Below are 27,599 nucleotides of genomic sequence, written 5' to 3'. Positions count from 1 at the left end.
AATAAAACTAAGACAACCGCTAAGTTGCATCTCTTCTCTTCCCAAGTGGGTTTGGCACAATGGAAAAAACTTCAATATATATATATATATATATATATATATATATGTGTGTGTGTGTGTGTGTGTATATAAAACCTTACAACAGTAAAGTAGAAAGCACAGCTACTCAGACAAAAATATTGAATGTTAAAATGTTACAATGTTCAAAATGTGATCAGAACATCGCATATCACATGAACAGCAACTCAAGCCTAGAGATGAACTATTAAAAGCTATCTTTATACTAAACCAATAGGGCTCTACAAAAATAAATTGAAGTGCCACAGCCGACATGAACACCGCGACGAAATTTAGATGGACTCGCCACCTCACTGCTGGGCAATTAAGTGATTTCTTTCATTGGGATAGGAACTACATGGGCACTCGACAGGTTTTCACCATTGCCGCCATGTTACGCGTTAACTACAAATTGGTAACATTCCCCACTAATCATACGTTCCACCCGCGCGTAAAATTGCGCAAGTAGGGGTGGTGAGCGCTGATCATGTCACCCTGTTCTTCGGTTGTAATACGGACGCACACATTGTTCTTGGGCACCCTTGAACGCAGTGCAGAATATGTTCCGTGCATATGTAATACTGTAGTCATGTTTTACAGCAAGCCATTCATATAAATAAGTACAGTGAGAGCAGCCTTATGAGCACTATAAAAACAATTAAAGAATTTTGTTGTGAAGCCACAGCAGCCAAGCCATTGTGCTTAATGTCTATTGATCGTGAATTCACAAACTATATGCAAATCCACACATCACAAGTAATTCTTTATTCCTTACCATATTGCTTAAGGTACAGACCACAAACACAGGTAAAGGATAGGTTTGAAAAAATGATTCAGCTTGAATGTGTAGGATCATGTAAACACACGTATGTTCTTAAGTGATTACACTGCTCTCCCACTCCCGATTTCCTCAAAATAAAATCTCAGCTATGTCCCAGACACGAGTTTTTAAGTAACATAGCCTCGTAACATGGCGATCGTAATTTATAGCACTGAAAGAAACCTTGGATAGATTTTCATACTTCACTACGTTATGCTCATACTCGTCAGCATGCATGTTGCAAGATGTCTTTTTTACAAGTTATTTGCACATTCATTATTTGTATTAACACCATGATGTGCGAACCCCCCCCCAAAAAATTGTACACAAGCAGTAATTTTCAGAATGAATCCAAATCGATTTTCTCAAAGCATGCCTGAACCCAAGAAAAAAATATATGTCGTCAATTTGGAGCAAAAAGTTCAAATATAGGACATCATACCAAACCAGCAGTTTGGGAACCAGCCAAATCAGCCATTTGGGAATCTGTGAAGGATATTCATTTGGTACTGCTGAGCTCAGAACTACAGGACAGTGGTCACTTCCAAAAGGATTCTTAATGACTTTCCAGCAAAGTAGGGGAAGAAGCGATGGAGATATAATGCTCAGGTCGATTGACGAGTAGCTATTATTAGCGAGGCTATAATATGTTGCCTCTTTCCTTTTTGAGAAGACACGCGCCAGAGGAGAAAGGAAACAGATGTCCTCGTGCATCAATCAGACGTCCTCGTGCATAGCAGCCAGAGTCACCCCACAGACTGCTACGTGCGTTAATCTCCAAGTAGAAGATACGGTTCTGGAAGTTCATCACTTAACACCTAGAATTCTTGAGTGCTAAGTTGCTACTGAAGAGGTATATAAAAATAGAGCAAATTATGACCAGTTTGTTAAGTTAAAGACTTTGACAGCTACTGCCTCAAGAGACGTTTGAAGTGGTAAATGTGTACAGGCAGTTCCTGGATCCACAACAATGGCAACACCACTGGATGACATGACTGCATCATACAGATTCTTTCGATACGTCACGTCGTCGAGGCTTTTCAGCAGTCCTGTGACATTCTACTGTAATATTTGTGTCATCTTTAATCTTTTGCGGCCACAAGTGGCAACTGTCTAACCATTGCTTTCTACCGTTTTAGCATTGCAAAGTTCGCCTCGTGCTGACTGCCGCCTGGCTGCTTATCGAAGATAGAAGACCGAAGCGATCGTGACCGTGCCATCTCCCCGACGCTGACCAACCACGTGATGTCAGCGACGACAGCGCCTTCAAACCCATAAAACCGAAGTGAAGCGACGAACCACCGGGATTTGCGGCCACAAGTGGCAACTGTCTAACCATTGCTTTCTACCGTTTTAGGTATGAATTGTTATTGTTATAGCTGCTACTGAATTTTATGTGGCCTGCAGATCCCTCTTTTTGAACATGGGTATTGATGTGTGGAGTTATCGTGCTCGCATTGGTGTGTTCTTTGCTTGCCGAATGCCTAAATGTTTCTTCGGCAGTCGTTTCTCTGCCGGATCAGGTCTTATCCGTGTACTCAGCTCTAGGCCCTCGACTCTCTTGCTGTCAATGTGTCTCGCATTGCTACTGCTTCGTGCTGGCGACGTGGAGGCAAATCCCGGTCCTAAGATTGAGGATGTTCTCAGCTTGCTCAAAAAGTGTCATGATGAAACCTCCAGCTTAACTGAAATCAAACAGCAGATCACAAGCATTGAGTGCTGCCTCTCAAGCCTAGAAAACACCATTCACAAAGTATCTGATCTGACAGGAAACGTTGAAACTGTCATCGACACTGTTCAGGAAGTAAAAGAAAATGTTTGCAAGACGAACGAAGGTCTTACTGACGTCGTGGACGATATGAGCAATCGAATGAGGCGAAATAACCTTTTAATCAAAGGCCTTCCACAAGAAGAGCACGAAGGGTATGCGGAGTCCGAAAGAATAGTAACAAAAATTCTTTTCAACACATCTGAAAATTGAGGCTGGTGACATCGAACGTGCTCATAGATTAGGAAAACCCCGACCCGACTTTAACCGCCCTATCATAGTGAAGTTTTTGAACTTCAAATCAAAACTAGAAGCTCTGTCTAGTGCCCCAAAGTTGAAAGACTTACAAAAGCCCAAAGTCTGGCTTGAGGAAGATTTCTCGCCAAAAGTCCAACTTGCCAGAAAGAAGTTACGCGACTACACTAAGGCTCAACGTAAAGGCGATGAAAAATATACGGTGCATTTTAACAAGCTTCAGATGCACGGTTCTACATTCTGTTACGACTCTGTAAATGATTGCGTAGTCATGGTGTCATCAAATAAACAAAGCCCTCCTGAATGACCCTGTAAAACACGTCGCCACACGCCAAACTTGTCAAAATCGGTCTCGCTACTTTTATTTAATTTTCGCAGCGTTTATAAAAAGCTTGATGCAATAAACGCCCTCGTGTACACGTGCTCAGCTGATATAGTCGTAGGTACGGAATCATGGTTGACCGCGGACGTAACGAACAGCGAACTTTCGTTTCCATCATCATTTGTTATGTTTCGTAAAGATAGAATGGGTTGTCGTGGTGGTGGCGTTATTATTGCCATAAAAAAAGTATCAGCCATCGCTTCTTCCCTCAGATTCCCCCCTTGAAATTGTCTGGGTTTCATCATATTTCGATCACATTCATTGCATAATTGGTGCCTGTTACTGACCCCCTGATTGCCGGCAGGATTTCGTTGAGCTTCTCAGGAAGCCATTGATTCCATTCTCCTCAAGTTTCCTAATTGTTTTCTAATACTTGGCGGCAACTTTAACTATCCTCCAATCAACTGGTCCACTTTATCTCTTCCCGCTCATCCTAATCGCCATGAACAGCTTAACTTTCTACGCCTTCTCCATTATCACAATCTACAACAGATTGGGCAGGAACCAACACGTGACAGCAATATTTTAGACCTTATAATAACCAATCATCTCGACCGCACTAAAGTTGAGATCTTAGAAGAAATAAGTGATCATAGGGCAGTTCACTGCTCTCTGCCTCTTCCGCATGCCAAGAAAACAAACGTCCGAAAAAATATACTTAACTACGCACACGCAGACACTGATAAGCTTAACAGATTGCTAGAATCTTTTTCGGATGAACTTATATCTAACTTTCCCAATCAGTCTACTGCACAAAACTGGTGCTTATTTCGTGACAAATTAAAAGAGAGAACGTCTTTGTGTGCCGGTGATTACAATACCTGAAAGAGCGGATGATCCATGGCTCACCCGTGACATTAAAAGATGGCTTAATAGAAAAACGAGAGCGTACACTAAAGCGTCGAGATCAAACGCGTCGGAGGACTGGCAGAACTATAAAAACGTTTCCAAACAAACAGAAGCTACAATTTCTGAAGCGAAAAATAAGTACTACAATGACACGCTACCTAACATGTTCAAAACTGACCCTAAGAAGTTCTGGAGCACTGTAAATCCCAAGAAAAGAGAGTCGGTGCCAGCACTCTGTGGAGAGGATGGCAACACCCTGAACTTAGCCGGCTGTGCTGAAAAACTTGACCTTTTTTAGAAGTTCACACTATCCAGAGACCGCTCGATAGCAACCTAAATTTGCCACAGCTAACTATCTCCAATCAATTTTCTCCTATCACAATTACTGCACACGGTGTAGCTTGTGCAGTAGATCGTTTAGCTCTTAAAACCAGCCCCAGCCCTGATGATATTAGCGCTAAGCTTTTAAAACTAACCAGCCACTTCTCAGCCTCTTTGCTCGCGTTAATTTTTCAACAATCTGTAGATACCGGTTGCTTACCAGAGGACTGGAAATCTGCTTACGTAATCCCAATATTCAAATCTGGTGATAATACTCAGCCCAATAACTACAGACCAATCTCTTTGACATCCATATGCTGCAAACTTCTCGAACATATCCTATCCACAAATATAATGGCCTATTTTAATTTAAATAACTTGCTCCTAAACAACCAACACGGTTTTCGTCAAAATTTCTCATGTCAATCGCAATTTTTCGAATTAATTACTGACCTTCATTCTGTGCTTAACTCTTCCCGTCGTGTCGATGCCATATTTATTGATTTCTCAAGGGCGTTTGATAGGGTCCCCTACAAACGTTTAGAACTAAAAATTCGCAATCTGAAGCTTACTAACCGCTTCCAATCTGTAAAACTAAAGAGCTACATCTCTAACCCTACTAGCGTTTTATCCGGTGTTCCCCAATGCTCGGTTCTTGGTCCCCTTTTGTTCTTAATATACATTAATGACATAGCATGTAACATAAGCTCGCAAATTCGGCTATTTGCAGGTGACTGCGTAATTTACAAAGAAATAACTTGCCCTACCGATAATACCATTTTACAATCTGACCTCGATAGGCTGGCTGAGTGGTGCGACATGTGGCAGATGGAAATTAATATAGGGAAAAACTAAGCACTTGGAATTTAGTTCTGCTCTAATCCCTTTGCATAAATCACACACCATAAATGAGATTCGAATTGATTCAGTACAATTTCTTGCTATCACAGCCACTGCTCCACCCTCGCCAGAAAATAACTTTTTTTTCCACATGCACTTTTGCAAAATGGGATCATGTGCAACCACACCACATTAATACTTCAGAAATGAGTTTGACAGGTTCCCGTATCGATGTACCATATTTAGGAAGTCGCGATGTGGATATGACAGTTCATTGCTCAGGAAATTCAAGGACTTTCAAGGATGGCGAAAAATTCCAGGACTTTCAAGGGCCTTGAAAATGCATTTTTGAAACTCAAGGATTTTCAAAGATTTCAAGGATCTGTACCAACACTGGGACACGATCTCGAGTAGGTCGCATGGTCTCCTTCACAGTTCGCACAGCATGATGTTGAGATACACGTACCTGATGTGTGCTCGTTGGATGCACTTTTGCGCAAGTAATGCACCGTCTGCAGCTTTGTGACCCATGTCGAAAGCGCTGGCACTTGAAACATCTGTGAGGGTTTGGCACATAAGGCCTGACACGGAGCTTGCAGTAGCCAGTTTCAATTGAATCAGGCAAGTCACTGGTACCAAAGGTGATGATTATGTGTTTTGTGGGTGTTACTTTTTTGTCTCATCGTATAATTATTCTTTGGACCTTGACTACATTTTGGACATGCCAGCCTTCCAATATTTCACTTTCAGACAGTCCAAGCAGGTCGTCATCAGAGACCACAACGAACACTGTATTCATTGACCTGTGTGGGCCCTCTGAAACTGGGACATCCCCAAATGCCACCAGTTTAGGTAAGTTGTCATATTGGAGCTTGTCGCGAACCACCGACAGGGGGTCGCCACTTCTCAAATTGGTTACACGATATCCTGGGCTGATTACATTGGTGAGGGTTTTCGAGACAAGAAAGAGTAAGATTGCTCAGACTTTTTTGTTCTCTTTCTGGCCATGCATGACATGAAGCTTGGGAAAAGACTGCTTTAGTTTGGAAAAAAGGAACGGTTTTTCGGTGTGCCACCTTTCGGGCAGCGATCAGGGAGAGGTGGGAAAAGTTGGCCATACACATTGTGTACAGTTCGGCGGCGATGGTAGCCGCCCACCACCGAGCCCAATAAGGGGACGCTACAAGGTAGGTGAATAGTGAACACTTGGAGACGACAGCCATGCATTGCCGCTATAACCGAATAGAAATACCCAAGGTTGGGTAAACCACACAGGGTTAAGCCTCGCTGCCAGGAAATTTGGAAGTAAACGGAAAAGAGGATTAGAGGACAGATAAAAAGTACGAAATAAGGACGAAGATGTAGGGAGAGAAAGATAGGAAAAGGCAACTGCCGATTTCCCCCCCGAGTGGGTCAGCCCATGGGTCTAAGTGAAGCCGGGGCCAAAGGGGTGAGTTGCCTCCGCCGGGGGGCCTTAAAGGTCCAAGCACCCAGTGTCAGCTGAACCCCCAGAATCCCCTTTTCCCCGGACAAGGCTTAGCCACGCACGGCTAGGCGTGGGAGGGTGTCGAAACCCCCTGCCCATTAGCTCAGGTCCGTGGTGTCACTACACACTAAATGTCTGCTTACACAGACGCATCTGCACCTGGTCATGTTATGGAAGTTTGCTTTGTGGTTACACTCAAATGTGAACATTACAAAGCACCAATACATTGAAGGCATAAAATACACTTGACAATCACTTTCTCTGCATGGAAATCTGAGCTGCCTTCTATGGCTATTTTTGTATACGTTAGAGAAGTCTTGTAGAAATCGCAAGACCTGTCTGTAGGTCAGGAAGTTCATGTTTCTATCAAGTGGTCAGGTATGCATGGAATGCACATGTTCATTATTTCCATTAAGAGGTTTATATATATTAGTTTTTCTTTCTTCATTTTCACTGTGCTAAGTTCCAATACTACAGAAACGACCACCTTGGAGGGGGGGGGGGGGCAACAGATGCACATGCAAGTAGCTTAGAGATAACTGCGTGTTGGTGTTTGATCTCATTAAACTGTGATCGGCAAACTGCTATTTTAAAAATTGCAAAGAGGCATTGCAAGGAAGCACCTTGAAATTAACAAGTCAAAATCAAAATGAGTGTGTCATGGGTGTTTTTCAAAACAATTATGTTGAAGGCTACCATATACGGAAAACTGTAGCGGTGACATGCTAAGTCTTAGAAAATTGTGCTTCTTGCCAGGTGCCCACTTCAACGCAAGTCTCGTAAAGCAGCAACAACTAAGAACCCACCTTTGAGCCCCAAAAGAAAGGCCATTGTATGACATTTGAAGTACACACGAATGCACTAATGATTGCATGCACTAGCATTGCAAGACTTATGCTTATTGTTAGCAAGACTGCATGCCCCAATTTCCTGTTACAACTCAAACTGCAGCAACCATGCTCGGCAAGTAGCAATAAAAAAAATCTGACCCCTTTTAGCGAGGCCAATAAGTACGGATCAATGCAGAATATTGCCTGTGTTTTCATGAAGGAGAAGGCAGCTTTCCTTTTGCATAAGACTGTAAGCCATGAAATAAGTGCCGAAGCTACCCTGAGGTAAAATGCACCATTTCACGCTTTGCATCAGCTATGCTGCTTATTGTCATCATCAATGTTGAGCAGCAACTACACATTATCGCTGGAAACTTATGAGGCTGCACTAAAACTGGCGCAATCAATGGACTGAAAGGCAGACACCTTTATTATAGTAAGACGGATGCAAAAACAGTGCAGTATTGTGTGCCAATTTTCAAGATCAATGTAAAAAGAGCAGACCAGACAAGGAAGACTTACAACACTGCTTGTACATTCATCACATCGTACCACATGCCCAAGTTTTCACCCTACTCATTCGTTGGGACAAGCACACAGAAAATATTTTGCCAATATTATTTTACACATAAATGAATGTTCTCAATGCTTGGATTAAGGAGTGCATATAGTGACCAACAACTATTCTGTAGACAAGACGGCATTTTAGTTGCTAAATAGTTCTTAATTTTCTACAAACTGTGAGCTGACAGAATTCATTTTTCAGTTGTCACATTTCCCACTTCTGTAAATACCTGAAGTCGGTACTTTGAGCCGACCCATACTAATGGCACGGGTGTGATTAATGGAACATTAGTCCAGTGGCTGTACAAGGTCCAAAAGGACCAAATGGCAAAACAGACTGACGAGACGGCTATATGCTCTCCCACAGTAGAGTACCTAGTGCTCCAAATCATTACCCACTTTTCCTAAACACTTAAGGGGGACACCACACTTAAAAACTAATTTTTTTATTTATGAAAGCATTTCGATCAAACTTACATGCTTTATGCATTTTGACCAGGTGGCCAGTTCAATGCAATGCAATGTTTTTTGCATTGACTAATTTGGAGGCGAGTTTTCTCTTGAATGCTAAACTGTTGTTAAAAATAAACACTATCTTTAAAAACCCAAACCTAACGCAGTGGTTTTCCTCCTATTTCTCCAATCGCAAGCAGCATGTTCAAGTCAGCACGAAAAAATCTGCCCTTGCCAATGTTATTTCTGGAGTTCCCCAAGGCAGTGTCTTGGGCCCACTACTGTTTTTGATTTTTGTCAACAACTTACCTAAAGATATTACGGTCCCCATAAGGTTTTTTGCAGACGATTGTGTAATGTATAAAACAGTCAGGTCTCCTACCGATCAATCAGAACTAAATCTAAACCTCCAAAAAATACAAAACTGGTGCACCATTTGGCAGATGGATCTAAACGCCGCAAAAACAGTGACGATGACCGTAACTAGGAAAAAACGCTTTCTCAATACGACGTACTCTATAAACGGTCATGAGCTTGGCAGAGTAGAACAACACAAATATTTGGGTTTATTAATAGCTTCCGATCTACGATGGAATTTGCATGTAGACTCCGTTTGTGCTAAGGCTAACAAAAGCATTGTGGAGACTTCGGAGAAATCTGCACCATGCTAGCCCGGAAATCAAATGCTTGGCTTCCGGAAATCAAATGCTTGGCTTACAAGGCTCTAGTACGGCCTATTATGGAGTACGCAAAGGTGGTATGGGATTCGTACACAACAAGTAATCGCACTAAGCTAGATAGAATACAAAGATTGGCGTCACGTTTCATATTCAACAAATAACAGCGCTGCCACTCCCCAACTCAGCTTTGCAAGCTGGCCCACCTTGAACCACTAGAACAAAGGACAGAGTATGAAAGACTTAAATTACTCTTTTTAATCATTAAAGAACAAGTAAAAATAGACAAATCGAAGTATATGTATATAAAAACTGGGGAAACGTCAAGGCACCGGCATAACATGTACATCCCCCCTCCCAGATCACACAACGATTGTTTTAAGTTCAGTTTCTTTCCGCGGGCGATCAGTGAGTGGAACAGGCTGCCGAATTCCACTGTCTTATCGGAATGTGTACCTTCTTTCTTGAAGGGCCTAAAGGATGTCGTGTATAAAGATGTATGGTTTATATTTTGCTTATTCTATGTCCTCAAGAGCAGAGTGTTTTGGCTATTTCTTGTCATTAATTGTTATGTATGATAGAAGTTGTATAGGGAGTACCTATTTTTTTGTATGTATATTGGTTTTTTCCACCCCTGTCAGCCCAAATGGTGCTGACAGTATAATAAAATGAAAATGAATGAAAAATGAATGCTGGTTGTGATCAAAGACACTGGCATGTGAAAATGATCTTGTGTGGTCAAAGCTTGCAGTGCTACAAAAATGTTCTAAAGTAACTTGGGCAAAAGTTACAACATGCCAAACTTTTGCAAGGACAAGGCTTTAGTAACACCTTGGAGAAATTAATAATATGCAGTTTTGAGAAAACGAGAAAAAACACTTCCAGACAACTTAGAAGTAATTATGGAAATCACTTAAACACTACAGTGATCAAGGATGATACATGGGTTCAATTAGTAAAGAATGAACATTTTACAAAAATTTCAAATTAAATTAGGGCACCTCAAAATTTACTTGTAAAACCCAATAATAACATCAAAAAATTTTCATAAATATTATTTAATGATGTAGTTAATACTAGTCCTGTTGCACTTTTCAATTCACCACTTTTCTTACAAAATAAAGAATTATTGAGACTGGTTGAGTAGAACCAGAGATATTGTTTTTCCAATATAACACCATCAGAAATGCCACTTAGGTGAAACAGGTAAAAAAATTTATTTACACACACTTCCTCCGAAGAAAAAGTATCTCAAAATGATCCAGGGGAGTAATCGGGATGCATTTTGTCATGGTGCCTTTTCTTCACTACCTTAGTGAGGCCAAGAGAGGTTGCCCTTTTTTTATTTTTTTTAGCAGTACTTGTGCTACGCCGCAGGTCCTTTTCCCTTGCCCTGTAAGACCCGGTAAGTATTATGTCCACATTAGGTTCCGCTAGCACAGCCGCAGCGGCGTGCTCATTACTGGCATTAAAACACAGCACAGCCTCCGCTATAGCTGCCTGTACTGCAAACAATAACCAGTGCTGCTCTTTTGCCAGTAAGCTCCAGATTACTGAGTGAAAAGACTCGTTTGAGTTCTGGGTCTTTCTCCTGGGTCATTTTTGCAGCAGTCTCCTCTCAACCAATCGTTGGTAAACCCGCAAGAGAGCTTCAGCCACATCACTAGGCAAGTTATATTTGTACTTGGGCTCTGGGCCCCTTTAGTCGTTACTGCATTGTGGCGGCACCAAGATTATTCACCAGTTGATGGTTAGGGCAACTGTCACTAGAGGTGACATGATGAAACGTAGCCATCATTGCCTGGCTCATAGCTTCAACATCACCACGTGCAATTTTAGCGCTCGCTCATTGTAGACAGTTCGGCGGTCAATCTCCCCTTGCCTCCAAGGCTTCGTTTACCTTCCCCCTTGCGTTGTTGTACTAGGTTGTGTAGTGCAGTACCCATGTTTCTTGACGTGGTTTACGCAATCCTCCTCCTCGGTGACATGATGAAATGTAGCCATCACTGCCTGGCTCATGGCTTCAATATCACCACGTGCAATTTTAGCGCTCGCCCATTGTAGACAGTTCGGCGGGTCAATCTCCCCTTGCCTCCAAGGCTTCGTTTACCTTCCCCCTTGCGTTGTTGTACTAGGTTGTGTAGTGCAGTACCCATATGTTTCTTGACAAGGTTTACGCAATCCTCCTCCTCCACATCAAAGTAGCCATAAATGTTCAATTCTTTTATGCCGCTGTACACGTGGCTGTCACCATCGCACAACACCGTAGTATAACGAAGGTCATGCAACTGAAGTGATCGTTTGAAGAAAAATTTGCCAGGTTCTACCGCCATTCTCACCGCGACAGTCCCATCGACGAAACAATAATCATGGCTGTCCGGCCGTTCCCACTACAGAGCATCGCACGCGTGGATATAATGTTTACCGCAAATGAATTGCAGGACTTATTAGTATGGGCTCTGCACGAGTTCCATGCCGTTGTCACTTCGCCACAACAGTCGCACTTCATGATCATTTTTTTTTTAGCGAGGCCGTAGTAGCGGTCACCCCTAACAAGTTTTGCGCACTCGCCACATACTATGCAACATAGGGCAGCAGTGAGCAGCTCATTCAGGACCTCCATAACAACCATCACATACGAAGCTGCAGGGTCTGCGGCAGAGGCCGATGACGCTGTTGCCGGTGTCGACTCGAGTCGATCAAGAATGTCCTGCTCACGAGCACTTATTTGCGCTATTTTGCTGCTCGTGACAGCTCTAGCGTCAACTCGCACACAGCGCGATGAATGCCGTCATTGTCGTGAGGATCACTGTCAGCTGCCGCACTGCGGGTCGCTTGCTGATCAATTGTAGAGGCCCGTGATGGCATGCCCGTATCTTGCAGACCCCTATCACCTCCGCTGACGATATCGGATGCCCCGGCACCGATCGTCGGATGCCCCGGCACCGCGAGTTGCGTGGTCGTCGGTTGCAGTGCCTTTGTGGAGCGGACCGCTATCACCTCCATCGCCGTTATCGGGCGCCGAAGCAACGACGGCCGCCTGCTGATCGGTTGCGGCAATCAGTGACGTCGTGCCATTAGCACGTTTTTTTTCATTTGGCTCGCCTTCGGCCAGTTCACTTCTGTCACAAGGGATGCTTCCTTGGAGGGAACATGTTTTATAATGCACTATAATATCTATGGTCCAGATTACACAGTAGCTCCTAAGTAGAAGTGTCATGCCTTCTCCTAAGTAGAAGTGTCATGCCTTGACAAGAAAAGTAAACAGCGATTCAATTGAGGCTGTTCAAATCATGCACCTCATGCAAGGGGCGGAACAACAGTCCTCGACCACATTCTCAAGAAAAGCAGATCTTTCATGCAACACCACACATCACATGTCAAGAATACCGAATAGCAAGGCCCATGCGTACTTAGGAGCTACTTTATCAACTAGGTTGCCCAATGAACGGCAATGTAATGTCTCATCATCAGTAACTTGGCCTGAATTGCTGAAGCAAGAATGGCTATGCTGCCTGACTGCTCTCAACTACCAGAAATAAACTATGTCTTCTTTGAACCTAACCTAGTGCCTATAGGCGCTAGGTTAGGTTCAAAGGTTTTAAAATGCTCTAACCTAGTGCTTATAGGCACTAGGTTAGAGCATTTCAAAACAATATTGTAAACTTTTTCATGCCATAGTGTTAAAACAGCATGCCATAGATATTGCTGTGTGTCAATAGCGCTGTCTATACGCGAAAAATCTCAGTGGATGCAAAGAATACACTGCACAACAGGAATCCAACACTGCATCCTGTGTTTCAGTACAGGATGCCATGCCAATGCTTCAAGCTGGTTTAGCAGAAGACCCCGCACAAATGTCGTGTTATGCAAGAAGCCGCAATAACAGATGTTAGTAAGGTGAGGTAGAAGCATAGAACTGTTACAGGTAACACACGAAAAAGGTAAACGAAACATAACTTTTTTGTTCAGGCGTGAAACCAGAATTTTTTTAACAGATTTTTTTTTTGGTTTCCGATAAATTGCAAGTCCCGAACTATGTAACGTGAGCAATAATACATTCCTCAGAATGCAGTACTACCACGTTCTTCAGGCAAGGACTCTTGAGCAAAGATGTGCCGAAACTGCCTGAAAGATGAAAATAGTGGCGACCAAAGATGTTAGGATAAATGCAAGTAGACTTTCGTGTGCCCGTCAAGCTGGCCAGAATAAAGAGAGCACTCCCAATGCTGGTTTGTTTTATCAAAACAGTGGCAGGGCAAGTACAGGTTTCTAAGGCGAAAATTCAAGGATACTCAAGGACTTTCCAGGACCTGCCACAGGTTTTTCATGGACTAAAAGCGGCACGCAATCTGGAAAATTTTCAACTCTACAAAATTGACTCATTTTTATTGCACTTATATAGCATGCATACTCTAATTATATCATGTCTAGACTGCACTTTAGCTCACTTTAGTTTCACCAGCTTCACCGCTCGCACAATAAAGAACGAGCCAGCATCGAAAAGCATTGTATGTCATTTCGTTTGTGCTTTGACACAGTAAATCTTTATTCCCCGCGGAGTTTTAGAAAACCAAACCATATTAACTCATGCCAAATTAATGTTTCAGAAATTGAGAGCTGGCCAGGTCGACGCCAATGCATACCTGTCAAGTTCCAAGGATTCTAAATCTGGGAGATTTCGGCATCGTGAAGAGGGTGGGGGGTATCGCGCTGATTTATTCCCTTCCCTTTTTTTTTGCACCAAAGGAAAAGCATCGCTAAAATACGGGGAGGTCAGTACACATTGGCGTTGCATGGTCTCGTACCAACTTGGAGTGGCTCAGCACCTGAGGGTAGGGTTCCCCAAACTACAGTAAAAAGCGAGTCTCGGAAGGGAGTTCATATTTCCAACATCGAAACAACTAGCAAAATCTATTTCTGTCACAAGAACTCCCGTATGTCTTCCTGGGATTCTCGTGAATGGACGGGACTACGCAGCCAGTTGCCAGGAAAGCGCACGTTGAAGCTTCGCTTTAGGCTGACTGAGAACTTAATGTCTAAGTATTGACAAAGTACCCAGATCGACAAGAACAACGTTGGTTATTCTTTGGAAAGGAACACCAAAACCCTTCTAGCGTTTTTTACATCTTTATCTCCTCTATCGCTGCATTAGCGGAAACCATCAGTTTAGTTTTCAATCCACGTGTGCTGGTTGTGCATGTACCTTCAAAACCATGTTTTTTTTTTTGCTATGATCGCATCTGTCGCAATTCCGTCTACAGCATTCGTGGAACGCAACGTGACTAACTGGTTGAGCGTTGAAGGCGCGTGTACTTTCGGAGTTCTGTAACGTTGTCGCCACATGATTGTGCCAAGAGCGACTACGGTTTCGTCCACAACGGTTGTGGCAAACGATAACCGCAATTCTGACAGTGCATGCGTTGGCTGCGCGCGTCCTTCCAAAGCTTCAAGTACGCTGCTCTCGGATTTGTTGCACGGTTTCAGCAAAGTTCATACGACCAGCCGCGATGAGGAAAAGAGCTTGGAACATCCGAATTCCCAATGGACAAAGTGGAACTTGGCTGAAGAATTTCACGAATTTGTACATCTGCCGATTTCACATCATTGAGATTCTACTGTACATTTAGATCAACGCTTACTAAATTCGTTCCCAATAAAGTACAATGGGTTCGCAAAAAGCCTGCATTGGATTGGGCTGCTTTTCTGCCAGTGCAACCAGATCACCAGAAATTTAAATATTCAGAAGATTTTCCTGACAACTGTACAAGCGTACTGGTCGAAATCTGGGAGACTTGGCAGGTATGCGAGCCTACCACAAAAATTGGGGGTGCTCAGAAAATTCAAGTACTTTCAAGGATGGGAAAAAATTTCAGGACTTTCAAGAGCCTTGAAAACACATTTTTCAAATTCAAGGGTTTTCAAGGTTTTTAATGACCTGTACCCACCCTGTCCATGCCATGCACATTATAACTATGTTGCGCGAAACCTCGAAGTTCTAACAAGCATGGCACTCACCTTGCCGAAACAGAGCCTCTTGTTCATTGCTAGGAGCGCTGACGCAGCTGACTGGTGGTCGCTGAATTCAACAAAGCAATAGGGGTCATTGCCGGGCTGCAAGAACAAAGAAACTTGTTATCGACAACGTGAAGAGGCATTCTTTTCTAATTTTTTGTCCCTAATGAATTAGTGTTTTATAGGATGTAAAATAGCATTAAATTGGTAAGCAGGCTAACTGCAGAGTTGCCAGTTCTACTTATAATAGGTGTTTTACTTCTTTCTTCGACGAGTTACTTGCAAGCTCCCCGTCTCTTGTCTAGTCTTTATGGGCGTAATCCCATATTTTCAGCCAATATAGTTATTTTAGTTGTTCACCTATTCGTGTTTGTCACTCACTAATAGCGTGCTTGCCGATGACCGAGCACTATGCAAAGGGTTCCCCATCAAGGAGAACGAAGGTACATCGCAGCGGCCCTACAAAAATTTGCCCCCCCCCCCCCCCATTGAGCACATGCCTATGCTTGAAGGCTAAAACATACCTCGGGAAAATTCAAATAAACATTCACCCTAACATTCGTTGGCACCAATGCAAAAGGCACCAATGCAATTGAAGATGCGTCGCAGGAAGATAACGCTTCGATCGGCATAACCTGTCTGGTGCGATTCACAGCAAGACCTCACCCTAGTATTCAGTGCGTAATCGAATTGGTTGACTGCCAACGATGCTTTGACATTGATTTTTCAGGTTTTTTGGATTGCCCTCTCCTCAATCAATTACTTAGAAATAAGTAAAAAAGGCAATCAATTACTTAGAAATAATAAAGCCACTCCTCCCATATCAGTCGGTGAAGAGGGGAACAGCGACGGCCTGCTTGCTGAGCGCCAACAAGCTATGCCCCGAGCATATGACAGTGAGTTTCAATGAACAATTTGGCAATTTCCGCTCTGCTACACACAGGTTTGCCAGCATTGCTAAGAACTTTTCAAACTCGAACTCATCAATAAGGAATCCCACCAGCCAGCCAGCTTCCAGCACATACGAGGTAAGTTACAGTCATTTGGTATATCCACATAAATATGATAGGGCAACCCACATGCATAAAGTCCGCGCATTGTCTGATCTTTGTATGTGTTTTCGGCTCTCACAAAAATGCAGTGTTCATGCAGACTAACCAGACCAAAAAGCAGGGGTGCAAAAAAAAGCATCAAAATAGGTTTGCAGTGATGGAAACGACCACATAAATATGATAGGGCAACCCACATGCATAAAGTCCGCGCATTGTCTGATCTTTGTATGTGTTTTCGGCTCTCACAAAAATGCAGTGTTCATGCAGACTAACCAGACCAAAAAGCAGGGGTGCAAAAAAAAGCATCAAAATAGGTTTGCAGTGATGGAAGCGACATTTTGCTTTTAGGAGCAGATTCTGGAGCAGAAAAAATGGTGCTTTGGACCAGGCTCAAGTGTCTTCAGAGCAGAAAAAAATGCTATAGCTTAGGGTTGCTATAGATGTTTTCGGAGCAGATGCATGTTCCTAAAGACTCCTCAAGTCTAAAACATCACTTAAGCATCTAATGAATATTTATATTTATTATTAAACATGCCGTATGCTAGCATGCAGCTAGTATACAAGCCGTATAGTTGGCGTGAATCATGGGCCAACTATACTGCTTAGTATAAGTCAGCTTTAATCTAGATCCGGTAAGTCGGTGGGGGGGGTCGAGAGTCGACTTTTCTGGTGTTCAGGTTGTGGTGGACACCCCTTGCAAGTGTCCCGCTTGAGATTTAGCTTTAGCACATGATATAATTGACTACAGTCAAGTACAGTGCAATCAACTTTTTAAAAAGCTTTTTATCTTTTACTGCACAGCTGTGTTCAAATGCCCCTCAGCTGTGTGAACTATATAAATCGAAAAAAGGTGAAAAAAAGACTGAATAGAAAATGCAATTGCTCGAGCTTGAACCCCATGCTCATTTTTTTCTATTTTTAATTGAAAGCATGATTAAACTGCTATGTAAATAAAAATGCAACCCATATTAAAAATACAAATTGGACACCATAGCCTGATATGTGTCACCCTTTGAGATTTTTGTGGATTTACACCAGTGAGTAGCATACTAGGATTATAGTGTATACAGCTTGCTTTTGCTTAGGCTCACGGGATGGTCTCATGGTTCAACTTCATTCTTATTAGTTTGCCAACACTGTTTTGGAGCAGCATTTCTCTTTTGTTGAGTTTGAGTTTGGAGCAGCCCTTCCATCACTGGGTTTGTAGAATGTGAGAATGCAGTAGTTCACAAGCTTTCATTAGAGACTTTTAGCTTGTACATATACTATTATTGAACGTTACCGGAATACCGGATACAGTTTATAGTGTCACCGGAATGCATGTTTAGAAAAGTTTTACCTCCCCATACATAAACAGTTACGTATCTACATAAATGTATACCTTCTTACGTTAGCACAAATCACTAAATGGTGGTGATAACTTAATTTAAACAATATTTGATAGATAAACTTAATAGCTGTGGCAAAATCATGAAAGAGGCTTTTAGCACATACAGTATCCCAGTATACACAAAGCGGTGCGAAAATACCAGGTTACCGGATGATGGTGTCGAAATCTTGTCACACATGATGCAACCACAGTCAAAGTAACTTTTGTTATCTCCCAAGGCTTATGAGAGAAAAAATTAATAAAAAGCCGACTCATTCATAATTATGCTGCTGCAAGGCATGTACAGAAGTACAATGCACAATGTTTCCGCAATAGCTATTTTGGGCTTGCCTGGTTTACCTTAACCGTGTTAGTGCGATCTATCCAGCCGGTCGGGGCTTCAGGCCTCTCACGTTTACAGCTTTAGTATTATAGCTCAATCCAGATCCAGTAATTCGGCTTTAACCAGGTGATCATAACTAGCATTCGTACTTTCAGCTCACTATGACTCAGCAGCTGAAGTCTCCTCAAAGCGGACATCTCATGTAGCCACGAACGAAAGTGGCTTTGAAAGATGAGGCCAAAAGGTAAAACCTAACAGGAGAGTAGTTTATGTTCTGTAAAAAGTCAACATACTTTTGAAGGAATACAGGGGTGTACAAAGGCTCTGCCACATCAGTACCTTTTTAGGGGGACACATTTATCTACATGTCTTGGACGAAGCTTTTCTTGAAAAAGTTGTCCATGTTTTATATTTTTTGTGCTCATAAAATTTTCTTTATTGCTCACAAAATAAACCACCCTGGGTCCTGCCGCACTTAGTATTTTATCAGATAAAAAATGTGACCTTTCTTACTGACACGGACCGGATTGGCAACAAGCGCATTCCGCCTTCTTGGCTCATGCCGACGGCACAGTGTATGAGCTGGTGCTTGGATGAGGGGCGTTCTTGAACAATTTTAGTATGTTTTAGGTCGATGCAGATTTTGTTTTCTTTCATTGTGATGTCAGCCAACAAAAGGTCAACCAGAATTGCTGTGCCATGTTTGGCTGTTGTAAAAAAGAGAAAAGAGGAAAAAACTGCTCCTTAAATAATTATGCGCCGCACATCACCAAACGCCAAATTTTTGCGGTTGCATACTACTCTTCAAGGTATATCATTTGCATTTCGTCGTAAGTTCTATATCGGCAAGTGCCACAATGTATCTGGAATACGCGTAGTTCCAATCAGTAAATTGACAATCGGATATGCCCACAATGGCAACAAAACATAGGCAGTCAAGTACGGGCCTGTCCGTTAAAATCCCCACTTCACAGCGGGCTGGCAGTACATTTAATCTGTGCATCACACTGGCCTTGTGAAACCTAAACATTCCCTGAAAGTTACCTAAAAAGGACGTGGCAAGATCTTCGTCACGATTGTACAACTTCTGTAAGATGATAGGATTTCGTGCACAATGGGTGATATGAAAGCCATTAAAAAATAGTCACTTCGTGTGCAGTATTCTGCACATGAACTGACAGAACAGTCTTCAAAAGCAGTACTTCAGAAGACAATAGTTTGTGTAATCAAGAACTCTGATAAGCTGCGCAATGATAAGAAACATAGCCGATTCCCTTCTAAAAGCAAAATAAAAACCACGTTATGGTTCTCTAGAGCTTTTATAACTATCAATTTCGCTGCTTGCCTTTGTGAACGACAGCCAGAATTTCACAAGAACACTACAAGTGGCAGACGAAGTTATTAAAAAAATACACACAAATACTTATGTCAATGATAGGCTCGAGCCCGGCAAAAATAGCAATGGCTCGAGCCTGGCAAAAAACTCTCTTAACAACGATTCTTCATTTTATCACCGTCAAAAACCAAACGCCATGACTCTCAAAAGTACAATAGACTCTCAGTTAACGGAAATCGGTTAAACGGAACTACTGCTTAAACAGAACTATTGCCTCTGAAATACCCGATTTTGGGCTTGTATTCTGCACCCATGTTCACCTCTCAGTAAACGAAACTCCTGTTAAATGAAACATATTTTCCCGGTCCTTTCAGGTTCCGTTTACAGAGAGTCTACTGTAAAAGAAGCGCAGTAGCAAGTAAACTTCAGCATCGCTTTATGTACCAGCCCCTTTCTGGAAGCAGTTCCAAATTCATTCACACCAGTGGGCATCCCCTGCGGTGCCCTGAAGCAAGCAAGTTTTCTAGCTGTGACAAACCTGTTGTTAACTACTTATTGCAACAGAGAAAAACAAGATGCTATGTTTTTGAGCCTCCTTCAGCGTGAGCCAAGAATAAGGTGCTGACACTCGCCACTTCGTGTAAAGAGAGGGCAGATTGTGTTTGCCGATGACCTTGAGCTACGAGTAGTTTTCATTGCGCGAGTCGCCATGGCGCTACTGTATACGCGCGCGGTGCTCACTCTGAAATTTGCATGCAAAAGAACATTTTCCTGAAAGCTTTGTCTGCAAGGGCTTTTGTGATTTAGAAAGTGTGTTGCCCTGTGCCCTGCCAGTGCGCTTGTCTTGCTGATTCAATTGCAATTCAGCGCACGTATACCTCAACGCTGCTTATGACTCCTGAGTACGCACAGTGGCCTTGTCGCTGGCTGCGCCTCAAAATGGGCAAATGGTGTTTTGTCCCGAATTGCAAGTCGGAATATCAGACTTGTATGAAGCGTGTCAGTTTTCAAGGCTCCTAGTGAACAAGAACGCTTGGATAAGTGGTGACGGGCAATTTCCAGAGCTGACAGAGCCTTGTATCCTACTGACCATGTGTGCACTAAGCATTTACTGGCAGAAACAATCTCTACCACATATCATGCAGAATACGAGAGAAACATCCTGTTGCACGCACCAAAGAAACCTGAGCTCACTTCAGATGCTGTGCCTGCCATTTTCCCAGGCTGCCCTGACCGTACAGCAAAAAACCAGGAAAGCTTTGCGAAAACAGCTGACTCTACTGCAGACTTTTTGGAAGTAATGGGGACCAAAAAGTTACTGCATCTGAAATGCCTGACACGACCGCTAAATGTGCACCAAATTTATTGACCGCGTGGCGATGATGAATCAACAGGCACACACGCAAAAGGGATCCGTTCCACTTCAGCAGCGACGGGCCTCCTCCACATGAAGAGGACGATGCTTCTCAACACGACAGTGATAGTGTGGGCCTATGTGCTACCAACCCAGTTCCTTCACGCTGGAAAATTAACTTCTTGTTTTAAATTCAAGTGCTACATGTTTGAGTGGCTTAATTTATGCCTGTTTGAACCAAGAAAAATTAAATGTTGCAGAATAACGAATGAACAGAAATCAATAAACATACTATTTCTGTGATGCAGCCATGTTTTTTATTTTTTTACGTTCGCTCTATTCACGTGATTAAAATTAGTTTGCCATGCTTGATGCCCCCAAGCCAGATTTTCTCGTTTTTGGATGTGTCTAGTACTTCGGCACCACCTCACAACATTGCAGGCGCACTTCCAACTACAGTACTTACGATACGCGAAGGCTTTGGATAGCTTTAAATGCCTCATCAAACGCGAAATATGACTGCCGGCGTCCCGCGTCGGTGACGTAAGGGTCGAGCTGCAATATACTGCCTTAGGTAGTGCGCTCGCTTTCACTGTCTGATAAGCACTTTATCATGTTAATATCTGCACAGCTTAATAAAATAGCGCAAAGTATGGCTGATGGCACTGGCCTGAAAGTCCCCCATGGGTGTAGTACGGGCTAACCCAGGGTCGACCTTCGCGACCCAATACCATGCTGCTTACACTACCAGAGGCCGGAATGGAGTCATCTTCGTGACGCTAACACCAAGACTGGCAAGAGTAGCGTGTCCATTTGAGTGCTTTATAGAATGCGTGTAAGTTTTGTGATACATTAGTTGAAAGTTTTCTGACATGTTTGTCGTTCATTTTGCTGAGCAACAGGAACGCAACAGCGATATCCATGCGTGAACACACACGCACACACACACATGCACTCGCATACACTCACCAACACACACACGCAATCGCCTTCCCATAGCTAGCGTGCCTTTGCCCTCGGGGTGCTACCCTTATTGCAAACACCTCAAATTTTTACTCACGGACAACACTGCCTTTAGTTCTGAACCAAACATACCGACGCCACCAACACCATAATTTCAGCGAAACAAGCTCTTCAACATCAAAATGCAACCACTTTCTAGGCCAACGTTTGCTACTGTCGGAGCATTTATAAGACAAAAACAATGTTAGCAAATAAAATTACGAAATCAGTTTCGTTACAGCAGAGTCATAGTGCGTTAAGTTATTGACATACATGTTTATATCGAACGTAATAAACAAACACACAGATTTGAGTCGCTCCTAGTGAGCACCTTGACCCACGCTCCATGAGTGCCATCTGTCGCATCAAACGGAAAGAGCAGAGGCAGCGAACACAATCTGACACGGCGCCGGGCAAAGTGTCATCACCTAATTTATTCTTACGCCAAGGCCAAGGGTTAGATAGGTCAAAGTGGATGGTGAGTTACAAGCATTTCACACATTTGCTGTAGCAAACTTCTTTGAGGTCTCGTTTTACATGCAAAGTGACCCACCGGTGGGGTCATGGGATCTAATAACTTAAAAAAAATTTTCTGATAATCTATAACCTCTTGCAACAAGAATTGTACTTCTGCATTCATGTTCAATAAAGTTTCATGTTCAATAAAGTTATCGCATCAGCAAGCAGATACACGCTCATAATATACCACAGCCACATAGACCCGAGCACAAGCCGTGACCCACCGTGACCTATGCTGCAGTGAACGTGTTAAAGGAGCACTGAATTCAAATTTACTCATGTGAAAAGTTTTGAGTCAACGTGTAGCTACGGACCGACCCTTTAGTAGCGATTCGGGTAGGTAGGTAGGTAATCAACTTTATTGATTCACGAAGGAATCATTTGAGGGGCGGTGTGGTAGGGGAAGTGGAATCAGGATGACGACGAGCCTTCGGGCTGCTCTAGGTGGCCGGACACTGCTGTGCTTCGGCGACTCTTCTGGCCCAGCTCACTGTCCGGAGCTGTAAACCCGGTTGCGAGCTGCGCAGAGCAGCCTCCCATCGCTCCTGGTGTTCTGACCCTTGCCACGGGGGCTTAGGTTTGTTTGGACAATTCAGAAATATGTGCTGGAAGTTGGCTCTGGTGCTAGGACATAAGTTGCAATGAGGTGAGGTTTCGCCATGTGTAAAAAGGGAGAGAAGAAAAGGAGTCGTCACTGTGACCGTTTGAAGTCTGCGCCACAAAGCCTGGTCACTTCTGGAGAGAGATTTATGTGGTGGGGATACGTTAGGCGGGAATTTGGGTAAAATAGCGTGATATCGTGATAGCTGAGGAGGCGATCCCTGGCACCTCGGAGCGAAGGCAGGTCCCTGTGAGCCCGGTTGGCGAGTGCTCGGGCTTGGGTGTGAGCGGCCGTGTTGCCTGGGTGTCCACAGTGCGCAGGGACCTAGAGGAGGGTGATGAGGCGATCAGGCGAAAGAGATGATTCAAGAATTTTAGCAGCTGGAGAATGAATTCGGAAAGTGGTGAAGTTACGAATTGCAGTTTTTGAATCAGAAAAAATATACTCAGCGGAGGAGTGAACAATGGCTAAAGCAATTGCCGCCTCCTCTGCGTCCAGGGATTCTGTCGAATTTGGAAGGGACGCACTAGTGACCAGTTTTTGAAATCCATCTAAGACTGCTATCGCGAAAGCTCGATGATCTACATATTCAGCCGCGTCTACATAGACTGCGGGAGAATTAGGAGGGAAGCGCTTCTGAAGGGACTTGGCTCGAGCTTCCCGTCGCGCCCGATTATGTTCTGGGTGAGTATTTTTGGGGAGTGGTGGGATTAACAGGTTGCTGCTAACAGTGACGGGAACTGTGTGCGTGGCCGTGGTGTGACCAGGAACGTTGATTCTAAGTCAGCGCAGGATTACCTGTCTTGTTTCTGTGAGTAATAGTCTTTGATATTGGCTGAAAAGATGGGCCTCTACAAGCTCTCCCAGAGTGTTGTGCACCCCAAGTTGAAGTAGTTTATCCGTGGCTGTTGATTTAGGGAGATGGAGCGCAGTTTTATAGGCAATACGAATGAGTCTGTTAAGTTGCTCGATCTCCGTAAGTGAGAGACAGAGGTAGGGGATAGAATATATAATTCTGCATAGGCAAAAGGCCTGTATGAGGCGGCGTGTGTCTGCTTCCCTCATGCCGCGATGACGATTGGATATGCGCTTAATGAGGGAAGCTGTATTATGAACTGAGGTGCGAATTAACTTTATGATGTCAGCGTTCGAACCATTGTCGGAAATAGTAAGGCCTAAAATATTGATTTTATTGACCCTGCGAATAGGGGTGTCATCAAGCATGACTTGAATGTGACATGTATCTTGCTTTTTAAAGTCAATTACTAGGAGTTCTGATGTAGCCGCCGAGCAGGTGAGCCCAATATTGTTGGCGTGTTTAACAACAATGCAGCGGCCAACTGAAGCTTCGATTCGATTTCACCATGGTTGCCAGCATTGACCCAGATGGTGATGTCATCCACGTACAAGGAGTGATTGATGAAAGAAAGTTTGGCAAGTTCCCGCGCTAGCGGTATGAGAGTAACGTTAAAAAGGAACGGGGACAAAACCGATCCCTGGGGCGTTCCCTTGCTACCTAGCGTGAAGGGATCGGTTTTGAAAGTGCCGAACTGTAGGCAGCCGGACCTATTGCTCAGAAAGGCAGAGACATACCTGTGCATGCGAGAGCCTACGTTTAGTTCACTAAGAGATTGTGAAATTGAGGAGTGAGAAACATTATCAAAAACCTTAGTCAGGTCCAATGCAAGGATGGCTCTGGTGATGTGTGGAAAAGTAGGATTTAGCACGCCCTCCTTAAGCTGCAGCATGACATCCTGAGTGGAGAGTACCGCTCGGAAACCGTACATGGTGGAGGGAAACAGTTTTTCTTGTTCCATGTAGCGATTAAGACGATTGAGAATTACATGCTCCATCAATTTTCCTGTACATGAGGTAAGAGAGATCGGTCTCAAATTACTAAGGTCTAACGGCTTATTATGTTTGGGTATGAAAATCACCTTAGCTGAGTTCCATTCCTGGGGCAGCATGCCCTGCTCCCATTGTTGATTCATGTAATCGGTAAGAGCTGCCACTGACTTGGAGTCTAAATTTCGGAGTGTCTTGTTAGTAATTCCGTCTAGTCCTGGAGCAGATGTGGTGCGAAGGTTGCTTAGAGCAGCCCAAATTTCCGCCTCTGCAATTGGTGCATCGAAGTCTGCATTGGGAGCTCCATTGTAGGCAGGTAACGATTCTTGCCTTGGGCCAGGGAAATACGTAGCTTCAACGTATTGCCCTCATTTTTCTACTTCAAACAAGAGTTTCGTAATTCGCTTATTACTTTCACATTGCGAGGAGCATGGGTCTAACATATGGCGAAGCAAGGAGCAAGAGTTCTTCATATGTAGAGTATTGTCGACAACATATCTGGTTCCATTGCTGCGATGAAAGTTCGGCCGCTTGTTCAGTTACAAGCTGGAGTGTGTGACATTTTGCGTTTTAGTTTGCGATTATATTTTTGCTTGAGCCATCGTTTCTCCAAGCTCTGATACGCGCCCCCCATAGGTGGAGTAGCCTGCTGTCTACTGGATCACGGATAAGTGCTGCTGAGGCTACTTTTTCGCTAAGAGCTACATCCTGTTTAAGCTGAGACGCCCAGTCTTTGTAGTCTTGAATCTCTTTTTTCGGGTTTCGGTCTCCGATTTCGCGAAATTTGTCCCAGTCAACAATAGGTTTTAAATGAGACAGTGGACGAAAATTGGCATGGAACAGTGTAATTGTTAGGATGTAATGATCACTGCCGAGGTTGACCCCACCGAGTGTCCAGTTAGCTTGTCGCACATTTTTAGAGAAATTAAGGTCAGGGGTGGTATCTCTGCTCACACTGTTGCCAATTCGTGTAGGTAGCATGCAGTCAGTGACTAGAGTGCACCTGTTTGGCTGAATGTATTGAAAAAGGCTGGTGCCCTTCCGAGTGTTCTCCTGTAACCCCAATCTACGTGCGGGGCATTAAAGTCACCCGTTACAACTATGGGAGCAGAGTTTGCTATTTGGATGGCCCTATCGATTGCTTCAAAAACAGCAGTGAGGCCATCTCTAGAATGAGAATAAATATTCAAAATAAAATAAGTGCCTTTCCTGTACGACGTGGGTGAAGTTCAAGAAGGCAGTCACTGTAAAGATCGGAAAGATCATGCTCTATAAACAAGATATTTCTCCGTATATATGTGGTAGCCCATGGCGAGCTAGGATGCGAATGTACAGCCTGATAGCCGAGGAGTTTGCAAGCTTTTAAAGGCTCCTGTACAGAGATGACATCAGGGGCCCATGTAGACCGCAGTATATAAAGTGAGAGGCTCTCTTGTTTCTTAATCCACGTCAATTCCATTGCCATATGCACAGTGAAGAAGGTGAAGATGAGGCAAGGGTGCAGGAGGGGGTTATGGCTGCGAAGGCATTGGAGAGGGTTGAAATTGTGGGAGAGATTCGAGCCGAGCAACTAACACATCTAGAATACTTTCTATCTTATTGAAGCATTCAGCAATTTGCGTAAAGCCTAAATCAACCTTTTGTTTGAGTTCCCGGTGTTCTTTCTGAATTTTTTTTACTGGTGCTTTTAAAATCATCCTCCGATGACTCGGGTGGCTCTGTCCTTTTCTTTTTTGCTGGCTGTGGAGAGGAATCTATAATATCGGTCCCCGACTCTGCTGCCATATCAACCTCTATGACAGAGGGGGAGATGGATAGGGGTGGAGAAGACGCGGGTGGGGCAGCTGTAAGTGTACTTAAACGTTCCAGCACCAGAGCCAACTGTTGCTTTAACTCTTGTGGGAATTGAGGCTAGCCCGCTGCCTTTGCGAGGGCTTTGCCGCCTTTTCTGCCGTTCTCATGTCCCGACATGTCTACCCTCCTGTACTGTCTGCCGCACTGGGGGAGAGTGACGTTTAACCCCCCTCACCCGGTAGCGGATGTTGACTGGCGCCGTGCGCGGAGTCTCCCGAGAGGTTTTCGCCGTTCCCTCGGAATTGATCACTGCACCACTTCACCCTACCATCCCCAGTCCAATTTGACGGAGCGCGTCAAGCGTACGCTCAAGCAGATGTTGGCGGCCTTTGCCGAAAGTCAAAGGGACTGGGCAGACCATTTGAGTGAGCTCGCGTTCTCTATTTGAACATCCGAGAGCCGCCCAACTGGTTTCTCTCCCGCCTTCTTAAATTTTGGAAGGGAGTTGGCAAATCCGGTGACCAGCGTCACTCGATTCCAGCTCGAGGACGAGGAGACGCCGGCAGACTGCTCTGCTTACGCGTCGACACTTCGGGACAGGCTTTGTCGAGCTTTCTGCAAAGCAAGGCAAAGTTTGGCGTCGGCCAGGGCTCAGCAGAAGGCCCAATATGACCGCAAGCATCGCGACCTAATTTTTGAGGTGGGCGATTTTGTCCTGAAGCGTAACCACGCTCTTAGCGATGCCAGTAAGGGGTTCTCAACCTCGCTCGCTCCTAAGTGGCTTGGTCCGTACCGAGTGAAGAAAGCTTGCACTCCACTCGCGTACTTGCTGAAAGATCCCTATACGGGAAAACTCAGCCGTACCCATATCGCAGACCTGAAACCCTTTGTCTCATGGTCTGACGAGCTCGCGCCAGAGCCTTGCGGCACTTCGCGCAAGCAACGGGGCACACCCGGAGCGGCGGACTGCATTCGGACCCCGCACCGGTATAATCTGAGAAAGCGGTCACCTTTGTGATTTCGCGCCGGACTTCTCCGCAACCAGAGGCCCTCAGTTTACTGTCTAG

At 44.0% G+C, this 27,599-nt stretch overlaps 1 protein-coding gene across 5 annotated transcripts in view; it reads right to left on the bottom strand.

Moving 5' to 3' along the window:
- Window positions 1–27,599, bottom strand: part of LOC119175652 (nucleolysin TIAR) — a 153,010-nt gene that overhangs the window by 110,320 nt on the left and 15,091 nt on the right. For all 5 annotated transcript variants that reach the window (XM_037426578.2, XM_037426574.2, XM_037426577.2 and 2 more), the window contains one exon: window positions 15,321–15,416. In XM_037426578.2, the coding sequence (XP_037282475.1) occupies window positions 15,321–15,416 (96 nt within the window). The remainder of the gene's footprint in view (window positions 1–15,320; window positions 15,417–27,599) is intronic.

This window comes from Rhipicephalus microplus, chromosome X (genome assembly GCF_043290135.1).
Source record: "Rhipicephalus microplus isolate Deutch F79 chromosome X, USDA_Rmic, whole genome shotgun sequence".
Classification (NCBI taxonomy): Eukaryota; Metazoa; Arthropoda; class Arachnida; order Ixodida; family Ixodidae; genus Rhipicephalus; species Rhipicephalus microplus.
The sequence above is the reverse complement of the archived record's forward strand: the minus strand, read 5'-3'. Positions and strand labels throughout refer to the sequence as shown.